General features: G+C 45.8%; 1 protein-coding gene across 3 annotated transcripts; it reads right to left on the bottom strand.

Moving 5' to 3' along the window:
• Nucleotides 1–527: 527 nt before the first annotated feature.
• LOC115208692 (junction plakoglobin) lies at nt 528–22,509 on the bottom strand. Of its 3 annotated transcripts, none has more exons than XM_029776977.1 (16): nt 22,369–22,508; nt 8,787–8,839; nt 8,202–8,372; nt 7,720–7,973; nt 6,592–6,830; nt 6,131–6,332; nt 5,533–5,677; nt 5,187–5,290; nt 4,633–4,971; nt 3,916–4,068; nt 3,623–3,742; nt 3,356–3,506; nt 2,370–2,491; nt 1,972–2,014; nt 1,437–1,592; nt 528–1,274 (listed from the first exon to the last, which is right to left on the bottom strand). In XM_029776977.1, exons 2-15 carry the CDS (start codon nt 8,797–8,799, stop codon nt 1,444–1,446), a joined length of 2,205 nt encoding a protein of 734 aa, XP_029632837.1. In that variant the 5' UTR covers nt 8,800–8,839; nt 22,369–22,508; the 3' UTR covers nt 528–1,274; nt 1,437–1,443. The 3 variants fall into 3 exon arrangements, with proteins under 3 accessions (XP_029632837.1, XP_029632839.1, XP_029632838.1); XM_029776979.1 differs by lacking the exon at nt 22,369–22,508 and adding an exon at nt 14,501–14,519; XM_029776978.1 differs by lacking the exon at nt 528–1,274 and having other exon boundaries at nt 1,436–1,592; nt 22,369–22,509.
• Between the last annotated feature and the right edge of the window lie 259 nt (nt 22,510–22,768).

Below are 22,768 nucleotides of genomic sequence, written 5' to 3'. Positions count from 1 at the left end.
ATGTGCCCAGATCACAGCCTTAAACACCACTTGTAAATTAGGAAATCATTTAGGGTACATGTGTTGCACATTAATGTAGGCTAATTATAAGTTATAAATCACATACTATAGGCAGATCTCTAGGCCATTGAACTTCTGCTACCTGGTCTCCTGTTTCACAGCCACTAGATGGAGCCACAAACCATTATGTAGTGAAAGTGTCTGGATGAAAAGTGCTGTTGAAAGAGAATGTGACTGTTTTGGCTGAGACCACTGAAAACGTTATCCCGCTAGATAGTGATGCGATAAATACATGTAAGTAACTACTACCGACCCAAGATGAGTGGCGGTTCTGACATCAGCAGCACTAGCCATGCATCCTCATCGGATAAAGAGTACTTCCCCTATATTTGGGTAGGAAATATGTACTTTACTTGCCTCTATGCTATACAGAGCGACAACAAAAAAACAGTATGGCATTGCCCCAGATATTCTGTATTTCCCCAGACTCAATATTCCTACAGTAAAATCATAATCAATACCCAGTCTGCCTGTACTTTAATACATTCTTTATTTTCTTAAACAAAATTGGAAGTAAAAACCTTTATGTAGAAAGACAAATTCCCTGTCAGCGTTCCACCTAAGGTTCTTGATTTAGGGCCTCCAGTAGACTCCCGTCTATTTGGTTGTTCTCTTCTACTGTGTGAGTCAACGTAAGAACATTACACCACGGAGTCAGTACCAACTCTAACTCCCTACTAGCTCATGAATTAACTCACCAACTCGTGAATTAACTCACGCAGACTGTCGAGAAACACAGTGGGAAGAATGTTAACAGCAAATTGTGTTAAAAGAAAGCTAAAAACAGCAGTGTCCATTACAAAGGCTGAAGAAAGAAAGCAAACATGTGAGCTGTACAGTACACATCGTTGTCCAATCACCTCTGGCAGTGTTTTCAACTAGTATTGAAATCAGAAAAAAAAGGAAGCTACATGATTATCGTCACAAAATAAAATCTCTTTGGCATAGATTACCCACCCGAAAAGCGCACACAACCTTAAAACGTACTTGACTAAAAACCTATGTGCATCATCAATATTATTCTTAGAAAACAGAAGGTAAGCCCTGTTAGATTCTGAGCCTCACAGTCAGTGATAATTGCATATACTACATCGAGGTGAGCAGAGAGATTGACATCACTCCATTTGAAGATTCTCTGTGTGATCTCTCCTCTTCTTCCGCTTCTCCCTGCTTCTGATTCCCCCCCCCCATCTCTCCTCTTGTCCCTTCAGTGCCTGTCGAGAGAACAGCATCTTTATTAAAAGGGGTCCAACTGGTTGACTTGGTGTGTGACTTGTTTTTATAATAGGTGTATGTAACTAATGGCTGCTCTGTCTTCGTGCTTGACCATAAGAGCATGGGTACATTTGTCCGTATTATTGGGTGTATGCACTGACCGTTGTCCTAATAGCGCTCAGCATATCCCTGTCCCCTCATGTCATAGGCCATGCCGCCGCCACTGCCCTGGTATTCAACGTCAGACATCCCCATCTCTCCATCCATGGGCATGTCAGCAGGGTAGTCTCCATAGTGGTGGTAGCCTGCGTCCAGCTCTGAAACACACACACACACTTAGATCAACACTTTGCAAAATCTTTACATTTCTGGAGATGATACCCTTATATTTCATTCATAAAAAATGGGGGGGCCTCACTTTTAACATGGTTAAAGTTATATAGATCAATTGCCTTCTCTCCTTGACAATACAGTATAATCATATCAGAAAAATCCATGTCAGAAATTCAAATATAGCAAAGCAATACATTGACTAACATTAACTTTTACACAGAAACCGCCCATTGGAACAGTGACTAACTAGCACATTAACCCACTGGCACACCTGAATCCACACAATAGAGCTACAGCCAGTGTTCTGTTCTGCCCCGTGTGTCAGTCAATATGGGCACCTTTCCGCCAGAGTGAGTTACTCACCGTCTGCTGCGTAGCCTGCCTCCATGGGGACAGCGTTGTGGGCCTGGGGAGGGGTCACGAGAGGTGTAAGGTCAAAATGAAGTCGGCGAGTTGCCCATACATGGTCGACAGAAACCGTGTCACACCGTCACCTGTTTTCTTAAACTGCATCGTCTACCTACCTTTCTCTTAATACAAATATTACACTTTGCCATTTTACAGAAACTAAAAAAACTTCACATGTAGGAATCTACGAAAATGTAATAGATGCATTTATCAACGTTAAATTACCGATAGAAGCAAAGTATTTTTTTCAGTTTCATCGGAATTGAGAGAAGCTGCAATTCGTTATTAGATCCCGCAGTGGCTCCCTCCTCGCCATAGATGGCGCTAGAGGCCTCGAGCATAGGTACACTCACCATTTCCCAGGCGGCGGGGTCGTGCTTGAACAGGGAGTGCGTGAGCTCCACGGACACGCGCTTCTTGTAGTCGGAGTTCTTGTCCTCGGAGATGCGGAAGAGAACGGCGGCAGCATAGGTGGCTGGGAGAGAGGAGACATGATGACTAACAGTCAGATTATCACACGTACACATTGATTGGCAGACTAAGTTCGCCTGTACCCAGATCTGAGAGGACATATCAAATGTCTGCAGTGTGTAATGCTACTTCTCAACCCTCGTCTCTCATTCAACTGAGTTAAGGGATCAGATGTGGCCCAGACTCAATAATTGGTCAATTATGAGCGAGAGAGAGATGAAAGCCAGTAGAGACTTGCGCCTGTTGAGGTTCCACTGGTTTATGGAAATGCAGCCCATTATGCACAGGCCAAAAAAAACAAAAAAAACATGTTCCAGATAATAACTTCCTCTCAATGGACGCCAAACAACAACCTCTGAATCTATCCACATAGACCGCAAGGCCCTCCAGTGGGTGTGGATGACGGCCCAGTGCGTCGCTGGTCCAGTGTTTCTACCCATCAAGGACATCCTGCTGGAAACAGTGCCTGAGAAGGCATGCATCATCAAGGACCCCACACATCCCTTCGCGAGCTGTTCTCTCCTTCACCGTCGGGCGGACGGTTCGGATCATGCGGTCTGATACCAAGAAGCTATCAGACTCTTATTATACACTTGCCCCCCCCCCCATCCCCAAAACATGGAAATATTGGACTAGAAATTGTGCCTTCCTGTATTGTACTAAAATGTTTTCCATTTCTACTGAGCCATTTACTTTGTTCGTATTCTTATTGTCGTTGTTGCATTGTCGAGAAGGAACCTGCAAGTAAGGACTTCGTTGGACGATGTGTACCATTCGTATACCGTACGACTAATAAAAAATGTGAAACTAGTGACACATCTATCATAAATCCTGGTTTTTGATGTCGTTTCAATAGAAGCGGCCTCACCGATGCCCTCGTTGTTGGAGTGCAACAGCTCCATGAGCGGCGCGGAGGCTCCCTCCGCGTCGATCATCTCAGCAGACTGTTTGTCCAGGGCCAGTTCACACAGGGCCCCCGCTGACACACGCTTCACGTTCTCCACTGGAGAGTACAGCAGCTAGGCAGGAGGGAGACAACGGTTAACACACAATCTACAGGAGATAAAAGCAGCAACAGAGATATTGATGTCTTAAAAGTAAGAAAGAAATACGAGAAAAAAATTAAATAACTTACCTGTACAAAGAGTGGGATGGTCTGCATGCTGGCGATCTCTCCCCTGTTGATGGGGTCTCTGGCCATGATGTGCAGGGCCCCTGTGCACCCCTCCACGATCTCCTCCATCCTCACGCCATCCTGAGAGAGAGACAAAGAGAGAGAGAAAGCAAGAGTCAGTCAGCAACAAAAGAGACTAGGGAGGTTAAGAATAGGGCGAATTACTAATGTAACAGTTGGATACATTTATATATATTGTTTAAAATTTTAAGTCAATGATGCATTTAAGTACATAGATCTGTTTCTACATCTACCTGGTATGTCTGCTGTGCGGCGGAGCCGTGTTTCTGGGCGTCCTGATGGGCTTTGAGCAGCAGATTGACCAGGCGGGGGATGGCCCCCGCGTCCCTCAGAGGGGTCTGGTTGTCTGGGCACAGTGCCAGGTTACGGATCAGACCAACCACAGCCTGAGGACAAGAGAGGCGGGGTTAGAGACGGACGCCATTTTGATTGATCACAAAGAAAGCAACATTCTTTTTGGTTAGAGATGGTTTGTTTTACACATTTTCCCCCCATCTCATCATCGTTTACAGTTTCTCTCGCGCTACCATTTCTCTCCCTGTTCTCTCTATGTAGCTTCTTCCTTATCCCTCAATTTCCTCCTTCCATCACATCCTCATCTTCCTCTTTCCCTCGCTCCTAATGCCTCCTACTTCTTACCTCATAGCGAATTAAGTAGCCGTTTACGTGAATGGTTAGCCCTCTCCCTGGGAAACCATCTGTCAACTATTAATCTCCCTCTATCCCACCTTGATGTCAGGCCAGTAGTATGGCTGGTTGTCCCTCTATACACCCCTCCATCCTGCCTCCCCTATCCTCTCACCTTGATGACAGGCCAGTAGTATGGCTGGTTGTCCCTCTATACACCCCTCCATCCTGCCTCCCCTATCCTCTCACCTTGATGACAGGCCAGTAGTATGGCTGGTTGTCCCTCTATACACCCCTCCATCCTGCCTCCCCCATCCTCTCACCTTGATGACAGGCCAGTAGTATGGCTGGTTGAGCAGCTTGACGATCGCGGGAATGCCATAATGCATGCGCACGGCATTCTGGGCCACCTCGGCGTCGGAGTGGCGTGACGTCAGGTGACGCAGGGCGCACACGGCCGGCTCCGCCACATCCTCCTTCTCTCCCGCCCTCAGGACGGCGTGGATGAGCGCCTCGATGCCGTTGCTCTGGGTGACCATGGCCTTGTTGCGAGCGTTGTTGCAGGTGAGGTTGGAGAGGATGCCAGTGGAGCAGGTGAGCATGTTGACGTCGTCAGAGCTCAGGAGACCAACGAGAGTCTGAAGAAGACTGTCCAGACCCTCCTAGAGAGACAGAGAGAGAGTTTAGTTTATCTGTAATATATTAGTGGTTCTTAAAAAAAAACATTGTTACAATAAATAACAACATTTAGAGTAAATGCAAGTGAGGTAAAAATAGTAAGTTAAAAAGGTCAGAGGTTAGGACAAACACAAGAGAAACAGACAGCAGGATGGAAACAGTCTCTATACGTCTCTAGGTTGGAAGGTGGAAGTCTCACCTGTTTAGTGGCAGCGTCCGACAGGTTCCTCAGGGTCCACAGGCAGTTCTGCATCAGACGCTGACTGGAGCCCGTCAGGTGCATCCCCAGAGCCTGCATCCCACCTGACAGAGAGGAAAGAGAGTGAGGGATAGATGGAATGTGTATGAGAGGGTGGGAGAGAGAGAATCTCTTGTCTAACTCCTTTTACTGCAAAATATGTACGGAATTCATAATCTCATAGCTTTACAACTGAAAATTTAAAAAAAATGCCCATTTCTATTCATTAAAACCACAGTATCAGTCGTCGGAAATCTACAACAAGTAACTACAAATACACACACCCCCCTGTATTTCAAACACTTACCAGCATCCACGATGGCAGGTTTGTTGCTGGGGCAGACAGAGAGCACTTTGAGCACGCGGCTGGTGGTCCACAGGAGCTTCTCATAGCTGTAGTTCCTCATGATGTGGACCAGGCCCTCCGGACCACTGTTAGCCAGGATGATCAGCTGAGAGACGGAGAGAGAGGGATGATGGGAAATGGAGTTTAACAATATGAATCAAGCGATAGCATTTCTATGAGCAGCAAACAGTGTGGACATTCACTTTTAGTCCAGCTCGTGACATGTTCGGATGTGCCCAATTCCTCATTTTCCAGTAGGGGTTTAGGCATTCAAAGGTTAATGGGAACATCTTCAAAGGGTCAAAACATTCCATGTATCACTCCTGTCCAAACATGCACTTACCCATTAAACAACAGGCAAGCACACACAGGGCAGACATCCCTACCCGGCCACACCTGTCTCATATCCTCACATGCGCATAAGTGTGCAGTCACAGAATTACTATGGCAGCCACACCCATGCCAACACAGGGCTATCATTCAAACACACCCTCACTCACAATATTGACATGCATAACATCACACCCCTTACACTTAACACCCCCCCCCCCCTCCTCACCTTGCTCTCCTGGTTGCCGTAGGACAGCAGCTGCAGGCAGTCGGTGGTGATGGCCAGGAACTTGGGGTTGCTCTTCTTCAGCAGAGGCACCATTCGCTGCAGGCCGTCGGCCAGGCGCACCGCCATCTTGGCTCCCTCCTGGTGCAGTAGCAGGTTGTGGAGTGTGGTGATGGCATAGAACAGCACAGACTCCATGGGAGAACTGACAGAGGGAGAGAGAAAGAGAGTTATCCTAAGGATTTAGATAGTTCATTATGAGTCTTACTTTGAAATGCTTTGTCAATCTTGTGGTTGTACTGAGAGAGAAAGCGAGCAGAGAGAGACTTGCAACAACTTTCACCCCCAACATGTCATCCCCCACCCAGGTGTAGAAGGCCAAAGTAAAAGAGCTACGAGAGAGAATGAGAGGATGCATTCCCACACACACACTACACCCCCCCCCCAGACCCTCAGACTCCTACCTGAGCATGCGGACCAGGGCGGGGATGCCCCCACACTTGAAGATGGAGAGCAGGCCCTCTCTCTGGTGGGACAGGTTGTGGAGGATGCTGGCTGTAGCCCGGGCTGTCTCCATGTCCCCGGTGTTCTGCATGGCCCGCACCACCGCCGCCACCATCTGGGGGGACGCCATCAGCGCCCGGCGAGACGCCTCCTTACGGGTCAGCTGGTTGACGATCAGGGAGGCTTTGTTGACCACCACCTGGAAGACAGAGTGGAGATTGGTTAGTTTGAAAGGAGGGAAAATGCAGAGCTATTAACGGGGAAGGGTTGACTATTGGAGAAGTACAGCAATGTGAATGAATGACAGCCAGGTTGACTACCAACTAATGGTAAATAACATCAATGAATGAGTGATTTAATTAATTAATCAATGTCTAAATGACAAAGGTGGATTGATGGCTAGATAAAGAAAAATACACATGCATAGCAGGGCTGTGATCAATTCAGAATTGAATGGAAAATGCCTCAAATTCCAATTCAATTCATATTTGAATTGTAGTAGTAAACAGGGTACAGAATTGCAATTCAAATTAATTAAAGGAAATAGAATTTAATTCTGTGAAATTAAAATGTCTCTTCTATAATGGGTGTAGTCAAATGTGTATCTAGTAGATAAAATATATCAAACATTTTACATACATGCATATAAAATGTTTCAGATTTTCAGGACAAATTTCAAAAGAATGAGCAAAGTTATTTCATTAATACCACTTGCCCCAGAACGCATTAGTTTAACCCTCAAGTTGACCCTAAGACCTTCAAAAAGAAGCCAAACAAATGAAATCATTGGTGGAAATATAATGGTCTATTCTAAGCACTATATGAACACTGTTTCCAGAGAAGTGTGATAGATTCCTTGGTATCTGGAAGTGTGTCAGGGTCAATTAAACTGTCATGTTCTATGACTGAGTGCAATTTCTTTGAAAAGCACTGAATAAAATTGTACTTCCTGTTACTCAAACGCAAAAATTCTACATTCTGTGTGGCCAATTCAATTAATGAGCTGAATGGGAGAAGGTAAAAAAAAAATCTGAATTGAGCCCAACCCTGACGCAAAAGACAGACGTGTCAAACAACCAGTACTGTACCTGGTCCTCATCGTTGAGCAGCTTGGTGAGCTCGGGGATGGCGCGCGTGGCCAGCTCGGCGTCGTCCTGGTAGTTGATGAGGTGGACGATGGCCGTCTTGAGGAGCTGCGAGGGCTCAGCCAGTCGCTGGACGTTGGTCATCTGGGACGGGTCAGTCTGGGTGGACAGGATGGTCGTGCCCTCCATCACCGTCTCTGGGAACATGGCCGCTCGGACACGCTGGGCCCGGGTCAGGGCATACTGAGACTCCACTTCTACAGGGAGGGAGGAGAGGGGAGGGGGAGGAGGGGGAGAGGGTTGAGTGGTTTGTATTTTTAGATGGTGGGTTTGAATGATAGTTCAGTATTAAGCAGTAATAAGGTGTGCGTTTTAACTCCATGTTCCTAAGTGACAGTGCGTGTTTGTAGTGGGTTGTACTTTTGAATGTTTGTTTATGTCAATTTGAGCGCGTGTATTCAAGCATTAAACTGCGTGCGTCTCACCAGCAGGGTTCTCTGAGACGACGGTGGTGGTGACGGTGCTGTACTGCTTGGTGCTGTACTCGGTCCCGTCGTCATCGGTCCTCACTGTGGTGGCTCCTGACTGGATCCCAGAGTCACCGGCGTAGTACGTCTGCTGCCACTCTTTCACCTTCACCCTCCCCTCATTGCCCACTACGGAGGGAAGGAGGGCAGAGAGGTTAGAGTGGAAGTGCACTTTGAAGTAATATATTATCCATGTTCAACACACTCGTTAGTGCCCTCAGGGCTCGCACACTACAGAGGGAAAGAGGGAAGATCTATGGGGTTATTACAGACTGCACTTAGAATAATAGCTGACACTCTTGTTAATGCACTAGGAGGGAGAGCAAAGAGGGGTTATTACAGACAACACTGCACTTGGAAGTTACCCATGAGCCATTATGCGTCGAACATACTTGCTATTGCACTAAGGGGAAGACATTGTGTTCAGTTGAACAAAGGAGAGGAAGGGAAATGAGGGAGAGGAGGAATTAAAAGAGGAAGAAAAAGGGAGAAATAAAAATGTTGTGAAAGGGGGAGAATAATGTAGCCAGATTATGAACCCACTCTGCATTTCCATGGTGGCCTCCTGGGCTCAAACCAACAACAATGGAGAAGTCCTGAAACACAAAAAAAGAGAACATTTAGATCAATAATTATCTTCCACATTTTGCTACAAATTACAATCATACCACTCAATTATTTTACAGTATACAGCTTACCTTCATATTCTTCTAACCTGTTAAGGCTAAATATTAATTAGGCCATTAGTTAAAATACATTTTATTTCATACTCTTTCTCCCAGGTAAGAATACAGATAGGTGAATGAACGGCCTCCCTCTGAACAGTGCCAGAAATGACAACGCCGAGTCAGCAGCAAAGGCTGCTGGGATATGAGGGGAGGGTGAGGGGGCAGAGGGACAGCTGCAGGACAGGAACGCCAACTGCTAAGCCCCCACGGCCTTTAACCCCGGGCAGAGCCTCCGCCTATACATACAGCTGTGGGAGCTAGACACCTGCCTGCCGACTCACAGTATCAGCCACCAGAACCCGCTAGACAGGTTTCTCGCGCGTGTGTGTGCGCGCGCGCATGTGAGAGAAAGTAAGTAGTCATTCATACACACCCTATTCCTCCTAAGACCCTAAGACAACACCTTTATAGTGGACAGACAGACACATAGTTCCTCCTCAAAACACCACACCTCCTTCACCTGTAACTACAGGCCCAACATGTAATGACCATTTATCACTGGCTGATTTAAAATAAACACTCCCACCTCAGCTTTTCCCCCAATCCTTATCAAGTCATTTTCCCGGCAGTACCTGTCTCTTATCTCCATTCTGCTCTCTTGTCGTGACCATCTATCTATCATACACCCGGGCTCCGAAGACGTGGATGTCGATAAAGACAGCCCTCCGCACCTCTCTGATTCAGAGGGGTTGGGTTAAATGCGGAAGACACTTTTCAGTGAAATGCATTCAGTTGTACAACTGACTAGGTATCCCCTTTCCCTCCTGAACTATCCTTCATACAGCTAAAGTGCATTCCTTCTGCAGTGTTGGTTTGGACCTCATCTACTCTTTCCCCCATTTAAAATGATTCCTCTCCTGGTTCACTCAGTTGGCCCAATGCGGTTTCTGCATTATGATGCGTTTACATGCCGACTCATTCCATTGCAGCCATGTTAGCTCACCATTAACATTACATGGGGATATTTAACCAACGCTATCCAACTGAATGTCTAGAATTACACCAATATTCTAAAAAAGTTTCTTACAATTAAATGCATTTTAACTTTGTTTGGAGCCATTTCCCAAAGAGCAAAGGCCAAGTGTGTGAGTCTGTCCATGTGTTTAAGCGTTTGTTTATGGGCATATTATTTCCCGTGTGTGTGTCTCTCACATTGCACACATTCCTAATTCTGATGGTCTTCAGACTCAAAATAACCTCTGGTGCAGGAAAGAGCTAGTTGGAGGATGACCCCACATCCACTCCTCAATATAAACACTCAGTTTCACTGAAGAAAACATCACAACTTCTACACTCAACCCACCCCTCACTCAATACATGATCAATGCAGTTAAACGCGATGGGAGCAGCGCGTGATGTTACAGTCCACTCTACAATGTCACCAGTGTGTGGTTCAGATGTTTGCGGTGAAGGGAGTTACTGTAATTGAAGGGATGGGATTCTTTGCTGGACACAGACAATACTGACATGCTGTGTGTGTGTGTGTGTAAACTGGATAGGATTGTGGGAGAGTCCGTGGGAAGCGTGCATGATACAAGAGTCAGGCTGTTTAGAGCCATTTCTCCCAAAGACCAAAGGCCAAGTGTGTGTGTGTCAATGTGTTTACACGTTTCTGTTTACATGCATCTCATTTTTCATATGCATGAATGTAGCCGCTTGAGACGTCACACTTCCACATGAACGCGCCACACGTCCAAGAATTAGCTAAGATCAACTATGTATGATGAAGTCGATTTATTTTGCACTGCTATTCCTGATTTCATACGAGAGTGGGTATTCATTTGACACTTTTAAACCATTATATCTGCCTGCTTATTTCTAGACTCAGGCCGCAAACTCATACAATATGAAATACTTCCTGACAGAGTAGCCTACAGACTCACTTAATATTACCAGCAATGGAAAAGTCTGACAAACGTGTTTCTTTCCAAATAAATGCAGCTATGGAAATGTGGTGGAGGGTTGGACTGACTACCGTATGACAGGAATGAAGGAAAGCAGATCCATTTTCCACCTTGTAGTAGCTAGGAGAGATAATGTGGCAAGTCGTGACAGCATGTCCCCCTGGCGTGTTTGTACTTGATGGGCGATGCACTAACATTCCTGGCTACCTCTGCCTTACCTCGTACGCAATCCAGGCATCTCCAGGTACTGTATTTGCATATATGTGATTATGACCTAATACACTAAACATAATATATCCATCTTTGAGCTTTACTATGCAAAAGCATATTAGTTTCATCTCATATATAAGACTGTTTTAGAAATATAAATTGCCATCCCTCAGGAAATCACATGTAACACAAGTTATTTTTACGCCGCTCCAAAGTATTTTTGTACATGCGAGGCAGTAGAACTATTGTACCAGAGTGCATAACTATTCTTGTCTGAAATGAGTCTGGAGTTGCTCTGTGGGTCTGCCAAGCAGTGAGCCTGTTATGAATGTGAATGATAGTACCACACCCTTCTGCGTTAGCCCTGGGGCTCAGAACGGGGGATGTGTGTGTGTGTGTGTGTGTGTGTGTGTGTATGTTTCAATCTCTAGAACTGGAGAGTTTTCATGCATTTCCCACAGAGACCAGAAGTGTAGTGGAGATGCGTGTATAATTCTCACTAATGAACTTCCTGTGTTTTCCCCAGGGTTCAGAGAGAAATTAGATTGTGTGTGTTATTCTAGACCCTCCACCCAGAGAGCCCTCATGCGTACTTATCTCACTAGCATTTGGAACAACAGACTGGTGAGTCACAGGCAAGTCACCATGGGAGTGTCAGTGTATATACACACAGTATGCGTCGGTCTCTCTAGGCCCTCGAGAGGTACTTGTGCCTATCTCAGCTCCATCGGGAATAGTCGAGTCACAGCCCAGCTAGCTAGCTGACCTATGGGGGTTCACAGTGAACGGGGCGTTGGCGTTTCTGTCTGAGCTTGTATTTTACAGGTACGAGCTGACTCATCATGGACACAGAAAATGTCTCCCAAGCTCTTTCCCCACCTCTCCTACTCCCCGTTTCTCTCTCTCTCGCTCTGTGTTTAAATAGAGGTGTGGCACTCATTTCTCCTTTTCCCAAGCTTGGGAGTGTCTTGTCTTTTCAACTGTGCCAATTACCATTAGGTAATAATGAATTAGATTATACTGAAAAATGTAATACCATGGCAAAATACTAGGCATGCTGTATATCCTGGTTCCACAAGCTTATACAGACACACACCTGGAAGATGAAAAGTTCGCAGCTTTCTTTTTCATTGTTTTTGGTGAATCTGTAACAGTGTTTGTGCCGTCTGTTTACCTGGGCAAGGCAGCGGGTTCAGACAACGCGTTCCGTTTTGATTGTTGTGCTGTGGCGACACACCCCGCGTCACCTTAGTAACAAAGACTTCACTCTCACTATACTGTTGACTTTAGGTCTATCAACTCTTCCTGGTTGTCCATCAATCTTATTCTCACGCGTTTTTGTAACACTGCAAAACAGCCTCGGCAGCTTTGACCCTGACTGTACCAGACTATAGATGGCTATAGTGATAGAGTTGATATGATAGCAGAGAGGAACAGATAGGAGAGAGAGAGAGGGAGGCATGTTGAATGTGTTTTTACAGTGTTCTGGGTGCTGGTAAAACGGCAGACCTAGAACTTGTGGCTCCTTCACCACCCCCCCCCCAATTAGGAATCAACTGGACATGAAAAGCACGGATTGCTTGAGCTGTGTTGACCACGAGTTAAAAGCGGTAGTAGTATTGCAATATGCCGTCTACTGACAGAAAGACACTGTGTATACCTGCCAGTGAACACTGCTACACCGTGAGTAGTGGCCAGGGGCTGCTGTTGGATTGCATAGCGTGTACTTCAGAGTGGACTTTGCTCCTCAGCCCTGCATTCTAAGTAGTGTGGTTAGGTTAATGACTGATGGACTCACTCCCTCCTACTGTACCTTGTTCCATTATCTTTCACCACTGTACTAGGAGCTGTACTTTCCCTTTCCAAAGCCCTGCCCACCCCCACTCTATTGTTCTTCCTGAGTTACTGGGATAGTTTGGAGGATTCTGATCTTGGGTCAGTTTTGCATTTCCCCCACTAACGGTTAAGGTTAGGATTGAGGGAGGAGAATCTGATCATAGATATACCTAGGGGAAGCTTTACCCTAGAGCATTCTGGACTGACGGTCAGGCCTTCCAGGAAGCACAACACATTGAGGGCAGGAATGTCTGACTGTCAGAGCCCCCAGTGGACAAGAGTGTAGAGAGATGAATGCGGTTTGGCCCCATCGCTCTAATCCTGGTGTGACATTCCACACTAGCCCCATACATTTAGCCTCGTTCAACACACACTTTCCCGCTGCGAACATCAACCAAAATAGTCCTGAGCTAAAATCTCTCTTCTCGCTACACTGCAAACAAACACCATCACCTCCTCGCAGACAAACAAGTCATAATAGCCATTGTCACACATCCAAACGATCCCTTCCTGACTAAACGGGCGCACACAGACGCTGTGTCAGTGGATGAATAACTAGGTTCCACAGATGGTGTGAATACTGCTCATCATCTCCAGCCTCCACACACAGGCATGCCAGACTGGGGAGTGTCCTCATAACCCTGGCAAGGTGTGGCAGTGTGTGTGGTCTTTGGCTCCTATCTGGCAAAACACACCCATTCGCTGGAGTGTATAAACCGCAGCATTGCTACATTTAAATTGGATCCTCTTTCCAGCCCTATCCATTTATACACCGACTTGAAATCAAAAATGGGTATTAGCTTAAGCCTTGACACACAAAGAGAGATCCAGCAGGTTTACCAAGATACGGTTGACTAAACCAGGCTAGCATAAGCTACACCCAAAAGGAACGAAGAGGGCTAAATGACGGAGTGGAAGAACCCAGATCTAAGAAGATAAAAAGGGTTCAATCCGTGTCAAAAGCCTGATGGGGAAACAATGGTGGAGGTGTGGCTAGAGGCATCATAGACCTTCACAGTCTAAACATTGTGGGTCTCTAAGTCTACATCTGAGAGCAGTAATACAATGTGCAGAATTTCTTTGTGGTCTTGTAGACAGAGGTTTGTTTTCTTGATCCTTGATCCTGGTAGACTTGTTCCACAGACAGCCATAAGAGACAGAGGGATCAAGAGACTAGAGACAGTTGTGACAGAGGTGGGGGGGGGGGGGGTACAGATCAAGCAGATTAAGTCCCATTACCACACATCTGTAAAGCTGCATTCACCATCTGTGTATAAGATGGACCTGCCTCCCCTCACACACACACACACACACACAAGGGTTTAATAGCGGGAACTGGGTTAGCAAGATTAAGAGATTTTCCGCCCAAACCTACTCCTGTTTCCCGGGATAAATAACAGAGAAACCGGTAAATAATTTCTAAGAACAGCATGCTGTGAAATGGAACTGTTACTTTATAATGTCATGTCTAAATCAGTCTTTTCTTTATGATCAATCAACACTCAGGGTGGTGACAGACAGCGCATCTCATATGGAGCACAATTCACAATGCATGTCTTCACTCTTGCACAATACTCACCGGTCATCCGCTGGCCTCTCTCCTTAACTCTTGTGGAGTCCCAGGAAAAGCTAGGCTAGAATGTATTATATTTGTGGACTACGAGGGATGCAAGCTTGCTGAACGTTAAATGCTATGGTGATAGACTATAGCAGCTATTTATTCAGACCCATAGCCATTCAAACTCGGTGAAGAGAAGCGAAATCCGTCTGTATCTTATTCTAGTCCCATATTATTCACGCATGTCATTACAAGGAAGGATAACGATTTAACTGACGAGAGCGAGGAAGCAATGAAGCAACGAGAGAGAGAGGTAATACGTATTACTCACGTCGTACAACATTAGGAGAAATATTGCGAAAGGTAGGCTAATGAGTCAGCCTACTAATTATACAAATGTAAAATAGGCCATATTATAATTTCAAAACTAAAATCTAATTTACTAGCTTACACATGTCCTGCACCAGCATCACGTGTTCTCTCCTAGCTTCATGGTTTGAACAAGGTGCATAATTCCAGTCCATGTAAACACAATAATACAGCCCACAGTTAAAAAGTTTACTGGAGCTTGTTTGAATGTATTTACTATGGGCTTGGATCTTTTTCTGTCATGCGTAATGTGCAGTAGCCTATTGGATAACGGCACAATCATTTGGGATTTTTTGGGGCTTGGGCTATTTAAAATGTCTAATGTATGGCTCATCTGGCCCAGGTAGCATCAGGCTTGAATTTTCATGCCGACCAAAGCTCTAATCAAAGCCTAACATTTATATGACACTCCCGGTTTTGGTAGGAAATGTTATTACTCTGAAGAGGTAGGGTTTCAGGTGCTTTCGGAAAAGATGGGCAGGGACTCTGCTGTTCTAGCTTCAGGGGGAATCTGGTTCCACCACTGGGGTGCCAGGACAGAAACGAGCTTGGTCCTGCTGAGTCATAGCTACTTGGTGTTTCTGAGAAATACCAGGTTACCCAAGAGAAAAATTATTGTCGGGATGGAACATTTGTAAAATACCAGTGGGAAAATTCAACACACACACAAACTTTCTCTCTCTAAATGGATTTGTGAGTGGCTGGCTTGCCAGCTGAGCCCCACAGTCAGTAAGTGCTCTCTAGACATGGTACACACACAGCTGTGTGCCCCCTGTGTGTGTCTGGCAGGTGGTCTTGGTCCAGCTAGCCTGCCGAGAGAAAGCTTAACGCCCTCAGGACCCTCTCCCCTTCTTATTCACTCTCCCACTCACCCTTCACATTGTCCGCTGTGGGACTATGGGAAGAAATAGGGGTTAATTGGCCAATTGTGGAGTATAAAAATCTATACGGGAGGATGTGCAGTGGTGTGGAGCGTGATGCTAATGGATCTACTGTGTGGGCTACAGGAAGTTGTGGTTATTCCACAGTCAGACCAGGCTATGACTCAGCACCACCGGGGGTCTGGATTGTTTTTCCCCCCAGTCAGAGGGACAGGCTCAACAACATTTGCTACTCAGAATTGTTTACCATGTAGATACAACCACACCAAAAACTATGTTGGGACAATATTTAGTTACAGTCATCAGTCAAAACTGAAGAAAGGTGCAGGAAACTCCTGTGAATGTTTACTTTAGGCGAATGCTCCCACTTGAGTGTAGGCTACAGTCCATTTATACCAACTTCAGTGGCCCTCAACGTGAGCAAGACAACCTCTCCCTCTCCTCAAAGGAGATGATCGTAGACTACAGGAAAAGGAGGGCCGAACACAACCCCATTCACATTGACGGGGCTGTAGTGGAGCAGGTCGAGAGTTAAGTTCCTTGGTGGCCACATCACCAACTAACTATCATGGTCCAAACACACCAAGGCAGTCGTGAAGAGGGCACAACAACGCCTTCTCCCCCTCAGCAGACTGAAAAGATTTGGCATGGGTCCCCAAATCCTCAAAATGTTCTACAGCTGCACCATCGAGAGCATCCTGACCAGTTGCATCAGCGCCTGGTATAGCAACTGCTTTGCATCCGACCGTAATGCGCTACAGTGGCGAGTGCGTACGGCCCAGTACGTCACTGGGGCCAAGCTTCCTGCCATATAGGACCCATATACAAGGCAGTGTCAGAGGAAGGCACAAAAAATTGTCAAAGATTCCAGTCACCCATGTCATAGACCGTTCTCTCTGCTACCGCACAGCAAGCGGTACCGGAGCGCCAAGTCTAGGACCAAAAGGATCCTTAGCGGCTTCTACCACCAAGCCATAAGACTGCTAAACAATAAATCAAATGACCACCTGGATTATTTGCATTGAAACCACCCTCATTTTTACATTGCTGCTACTCCCTGTTAATTATCTATGCAGTCACTTTACCCCAACCTACATGTTACAAATGACCTCGACTAACCTGTACCCCTGCACATTGACTTGGTACCAGTACCCCCTGTATACAGCCTCATTATTGTTATTTTAATGTAATTTTTTAACTTTATTTAGTAAATATTTTCTTAAAACTGCATTGTTGGTTAAGGGGCTTATAAGTAAGCATTTCACGGTAAGGTCTGCACCTGCTGTATTCGGCACACGTGAAAAATAACATTTGATTTGAGGTTAGCGTCCACCCTGAGATTGGGAGTTCGATCCCCGGCCGAGTCATACCAAAGACTGTAAAAATGGGTCCCGATCAGTCTCTGCTTTGCACTCAGGAGATAGATTGGAGGTCAAGGCCCCGCGATAGACTAGCATCCTGTCCAGAGGGTTCCAGCCACTTTCTTACAGTCCATTTATCAGTCCACTGATGGAACTCCCCTCTCGGCTCCACTAGCATGCCAAACCCCCACCACAGCCAGGCACATTGAAAGGCTTAAGCAGACAAAGCAGGGCCCTGCTGGCAGGATCGCATGTGAACCAGAGCGCTAGCTCACATTCTACAACTTGAAAGAGGGGACGATATCTGATTCTGTAAAAATCCACGCCTGAGAGAACCTGCGTGTCGAAAGACATTTTACGTCTGTTTATAATATGCCTTCAAGAGTCAAAGCATGAAGATTCTCGGACATAAAAAAAAAAAAAATCAAGGATTAGGCCCAGTCTGAGTTTTAGAGTTTGGCTTACTGGACTTGGTGAAAAGCTTCATTATCACCCTAGCTAAACACAGTGACAGCATTCTAAAAACGGTGGCCATTCCCAAGACCAACAACACGGTTTTACATTACAGCAGCTACATGGTGTCATTAGCGGTGATTCGTCAGGAGAAATGCAATGCCTTAGCTAATGTTATTACTGTGTTAATTGACATAGCCCGGAAAAGACCTAGCAGTCAACTGACAAAAAATAAAACGATGACTTGCAAGTCATTCCACCAAGGCGATGTAGGTTTTTATTAGACATAGTGTAACACAATGTCTAACCAGTAACCGATTATATAACCATTCCAAAATAGTAGGCTTACGTCCATCAGTAGATGTGTCGAAAGAGTGTTACACCAGACCAGAGGGAGTCGAGTTGGCTCCTACTGGGACGAGCTATATGGGTAATTCATGTTTACTCCCTGTACGCTCCTCTCACTATGAATTATAGGAGGTCTGTGTTGTCTCTGAGGTGTGGAAGTGCAGACTAGGATCAGATTACACAGAGAAGGGAAGGAGGAGGGGCCAGGGCAAAGGGCAGGAGGAAAGTGTGTAGCAGTAGAACTAGGCCTTCATGTCTGTGTGGCTTCTCTGATGTAACAATGACTGCGAGGGCCTATGGAAGGCTGTGTGGTCTATGGAAGAAGGCTGAGCAGTCATTGTGGCATCTGAAGAGTTGAGCTTGCCTTGTTTCCGGTCTCCATTGTTATAGAGCCCTCAAACTCAACTCTGGACCAGAAGCCAGTTCCACTGCTTTCCCCCCCCCCCCCCCCCTCCCCCTCTAATCAAGGACTGATTTAGACCTGGGACACCAGGTGTGCGCAATTAATTATCAGGTAGAACAGAAAACCAGCAGGCTCCGGATCTTGTAGGGTAAGAGTTGAGTACCCTCGTTAGAGAGTAACGAGAGGCTGTGTTGTCACTGCAAGGAAGGACGACGCGGCATGAACTAATGTAACATGCTGGGATGCTGTCCACAATTACTATGTACAGAGGTAGAACGGACAAGGAGACTGGTGTCACACTATCTAGGGTGAATGGGAGGACGGCAATGGGAGTGAATTAAAATAAGTATTTTATAGTGAGCTCCGTTTCTCAGTTCTTGATGGGGACTAGACAATAGTTTTCTACAGAGCATCTAGAATGAATGTGTGTCCTCGTTTGGACAGCGAGGTTCGCTTGGTTCCATCTAAAGCCCTCCGTTAGGGTTAGTGGCGAGGCTTCGCCCGCTGCAGCGTGGATACATGCATGGCTGTGCTGGAGAGCATTGAGGCAATGCGACAGATGATGAATATTTCAGAAAGATCAGAGGCGGAAGGGAGGCTAGGGAGAGCACGGAGGATTAAATCTGAGGGGACGCTAAAGAATACCACACACCACCCAAAAGATGTTTGTCTGACAAAGCCTGTACCAGACATCCTTGGAGGGGAAGCTTGAGTAGCTACATTTACCTGCGGTGTTTATGCTTCCACTTCTAAAAATGTTCTTCGTGTAAACCGTGACCGATATAAAAAGACAGGGGACTGAAGCGCGGACGGAAGAGTACAGATATCTTTCTTTCTTTGGTGGAAGTGAGGTTATTGTGAGGTGTTGCTTCCATAAAAGGTCACCTACACGTCATTGTGCATCAACCATTCGAACAGACACTTCACATCTGTGTGTGACTTACAGAGTCACTCTTTTAGATGGCGGCTGACGATTCTCTTCTCGGATACTGCATGTCTCGACGGTGAGGAATTCCCCAGTCGTTAGCGTTCCTTTTCCACCACACCCGCACTCCTCCCTTCCTCTCCCGCTCATTGGAGTGCAATTAACGGATGAGTAGGAAGTGGGAGATGAGAGAGCAGAGTGACAGCACAGCAACGACTAGGAGTAATCATCCGAGTCAACTTACTGAGAAGCATTGCTCAGTGCAGACTAAGCGAACCAGCCCAACTGTAAAATCTGTATTTAAGTCACTCATGGATTCAGGAATCCAGTCCCTCCCTTCTCGTGAAACTATGTCAGTAATGAAAAAATTATCAATGGTAATATATTCATAAAAGAAACAGACGGTAATGAATGCAGCTATTTCCAGCATGCTGTCAGCAGATGTGGCCTGGTGGTTTATGAAGAGCTGTATGATAGGAGCCGACTTAAATAATACACTTGCAGAGCAGTACCAGACTTCCAGAGCACCAAGTGATGGGGAAAAACGGTTGTTAGGCCTCCCCAGAAAAAAAAAATGTATCGAGTGAATAATTCATATTTGTGACGGTAATGGGAGTACAGCTGTGTTGGTCACCCGGGCGATGCCAGCTTGGATGGATTCTTTCATATCGTGCCACCTCTGCCACGCCACTGATGACTGGGAAGAGGGTTCCAAGACGCTTTGGGCCTCTATTGTTTGTTTAATCATGGCATTCTCCAAGTCAGAGGCTCAGGCGTCAGACCTACCTGCTGTTCTGCGTCGATAGACTTTACTACGTCATATCTTCTGTTCTGCCCTTGTGTAACGTCCTTGACATTTGCAACAGCCGTCCAATATGGAAGTCGCCTTAGTCTGGGGATAACATATCAAAAGATAGGGATTTTTGTCTTTGACGTCCTTTGTTGTTCTATGCCAAGAATTTTAAAAATGGTGGCGATGGGGAGGGTAGAAGTCAGAGTAAATCTGCTTTGAGTTGATAACAGCATTGTCTGAGAAGATATCTTAAGCCCCTGCCCGGCGATTTAAGCCTTAGGAGATTAGGTCGCTATCGTCCCACCTCCTCTTTAACCCCAGATAGAAGACGAGTCCATATCATGGCTGACCAGAAAGAAAAAAACAGTCTTCCATCCCCATATGTAGCCTATACATGCTTGACCTGGATACACACATTGGCACTGAGGCCTGGTCCCACGCGTGGCCTGATTAGGTTCTGTGGTGTAACTGAGCCCTCTGTAGTGCTCAGGCGCCACCGGGGAGAGAGGGCAGGGGGTGAAGAGAGAGACTGAAGTCAAGACGAGGGAGGACAATTAGGTAGGGAAGGGTCAAACTTTAGAAGTGGCAAACGTGGAACAAAGTTAGAAACACATGTAACAAGGCAGCATGATCAAAAAAAAGGAAAAAAAAAGAGATATATGGAGTTGGTTGAACGGCGGTAATCCCCTCGCCCCATGCTGGCCTAATGTAGGACAATATCAAGGAATTAAGCAGGGGGAAGGATTAGCGCCAGTATGACCCCAGCTGCAGCTGAAAATCTCAGCCTAAACCCCCCCCCCCAGAGTCAGACAGCAGCCCCAGGCGAGCCAGACTGCACCTCATGGCACAGCACCAGCAGCATGGCAGGCCTGGCCAGGGCGGACCAGGAGAATGCACTGGCGTAGAGAATGTGTGAAAGGATGAAACTCAATTCAACCTGACATCCATTCAAAACATCAGCTGGGTTCACTGGCCCAGATTCAGTATGCTGTTGAATGCCAAAAACGTGGTTGTTTTGATGCGATTGTTCTTGGTTGTTTCTGGTCATTGGAATGGCATGATCATGACTGGTGTGACAGCTCTCCATTTTGACAGACATCTTTCCAGCCCTAATGCCAGGCTGTGCCATGTCAAATTTGACTTGGACAGTTATTAAAGTTGGTCTTGGGAGTATTTGAAAAGACTAAACCACATAAGATGAGCAAACAAGATAATGTTATTTCAGTTGCATGTTGGAAGTGGATTAACTTGTGAAATAAAATGAGAGGATCTGTGCTCTGCTATTGCAGTGGCATAGAGGGGGTAGTAAAACTACTGTAACTAATGGCATATGGTTCTCTTTGGACAAGGATGAAGTATGAGGCAATAGAGGTTCACTGGTATGGATAATGTCATCAGCCTGAACACCTGGTTTGTGTCCAATGGGCCTTGATCAAAAGTAGTGCGCACTATATAGGGAATAGGGTGCCAATTGGGACAAAGACCTGGACACTACTGTCACCACATCCCTTGTGGATCTGAACTGCCCTAAAAGAGAATGTATTGTAGGTGTGAAAGTCTTGTAAGGACATTTTGGTCTCACTGCCTCGTTGTTGATCAGTATTATTCATCCTAACCCGTTATGTATGTGTGAACCATGCAGGCACTCATCATGTCATGCCCCACCCCCAACTCACTGGGGTTGTCAAAGAGGCGGGGGGCAGTGGATTTTACAATGGATGTGGGGTAGACGAACTTCTATCATCTCTCACTCTCTACTGTGTACCCACACGGTCACACCACTAATGACTTTCAGCTCTATTCTATTCAAATGTGCATGAAGTCAAGAAGTTCATCAATAGTTTGTCCCCAAAAAAATTGCGCACAGTTATTTGACAGGAACAGCGTTTGACAAAACCTTGTAGCGACATAAACCATCAACATTTGCTCTTAAATAGGCAGGAAGGAGTAAACGGTTTCTGTTGCATAACGTTTTGTAACAGAGGAAACGTTTTACAACAGTATCGGCGTAATGAATACACCCACTTTAACTAATGTCCTACTTTTTAACGACGTTTGGGTGGTGACTAGACACTTGACAATAGGAAAGGAACATTACGTTATTCTGCCATCAGGTTCAGAGACGAATATAAACATTGACGGAGACAGAATGTCAGAGATAGGCTACATTGTATCCAGACCGGGAAGAACATTTATGGAACGCTGGGAAACCATGTTTCCAGTTTAGAGAAAAGCGCAACACAGGAATGGAGAAACTGTGATTATCCTATCCCACTCGACTCACTTGGCACGAATTTACTCTCTCCGAAGACTGTCAATACACGGGAATGTGACCATAAATACACATATTTCTTACCTGTCAAAATGCAAGAAGTTGTTTCGAATATTCCAAGTCTACGCAGGTCCACAAACAGACTTTTCCAACGATATACTCTGTCCTCTATGCCTCACCTCAAATGCGGTAGGATGATACTCAGAACAATGAGTAAAAAAGCCTAACACCGGAGACTCCGCCCCTCTTACCATAAACGCCGTCGACCCGACCCCACCCTTTACTTCACCACAATATGGAATTTAAACGCAATTGGCCAGAACAAAACAAAGGTGTGTTTACTTGAGTCTATCGACCCATTAAAATGAGACCTCTGTGCAGTAATATGAATATTAATTTTGTTTCACAAAGGTATTTTTGGTCAACTACATTACTAAAACATTGTTGTTGTTTTTTTTTCGAATTTCCAACTATGGATAAAATG

Source organism: Salmo trutta, chromosome 14, assembly GCF_901001165.1.
Source record: "Salmo trutta chromosome 14, fSalTru1.1, whole genome shotgun sequence".
Taxonomy (NCBI): domain Eukaryota; kingdom Metazoa; phylum Chordata; class Actinopteri; order Salmoniformes; family Salmonidae; genus Salmo; species Salmo trutta.
This window is presented reverse-complemented; position numbering and strand designations above follow the sequence as displayed.

Excerpts from the sequence above, each read along its gene's own strand:
- LOC115208692 (XM_029776978.1), bottom strand. Across the intron at positions 7,974-8,201 it reads CGTCTCAGAGAACCCTGCTG|AAGTGGAGTCTCAGTATGCC; the intron begins GTGAGACGCACG and ends CCCTCCCTGTAG. Across the intron at positions 3,507-3,622 it reads CCATCCCACTCTTTGTACAG|CTGCTGTACTCTCCAGTGGA; the intron begins GTAAGTTATTTA and ends CCTCCTGCCTAG.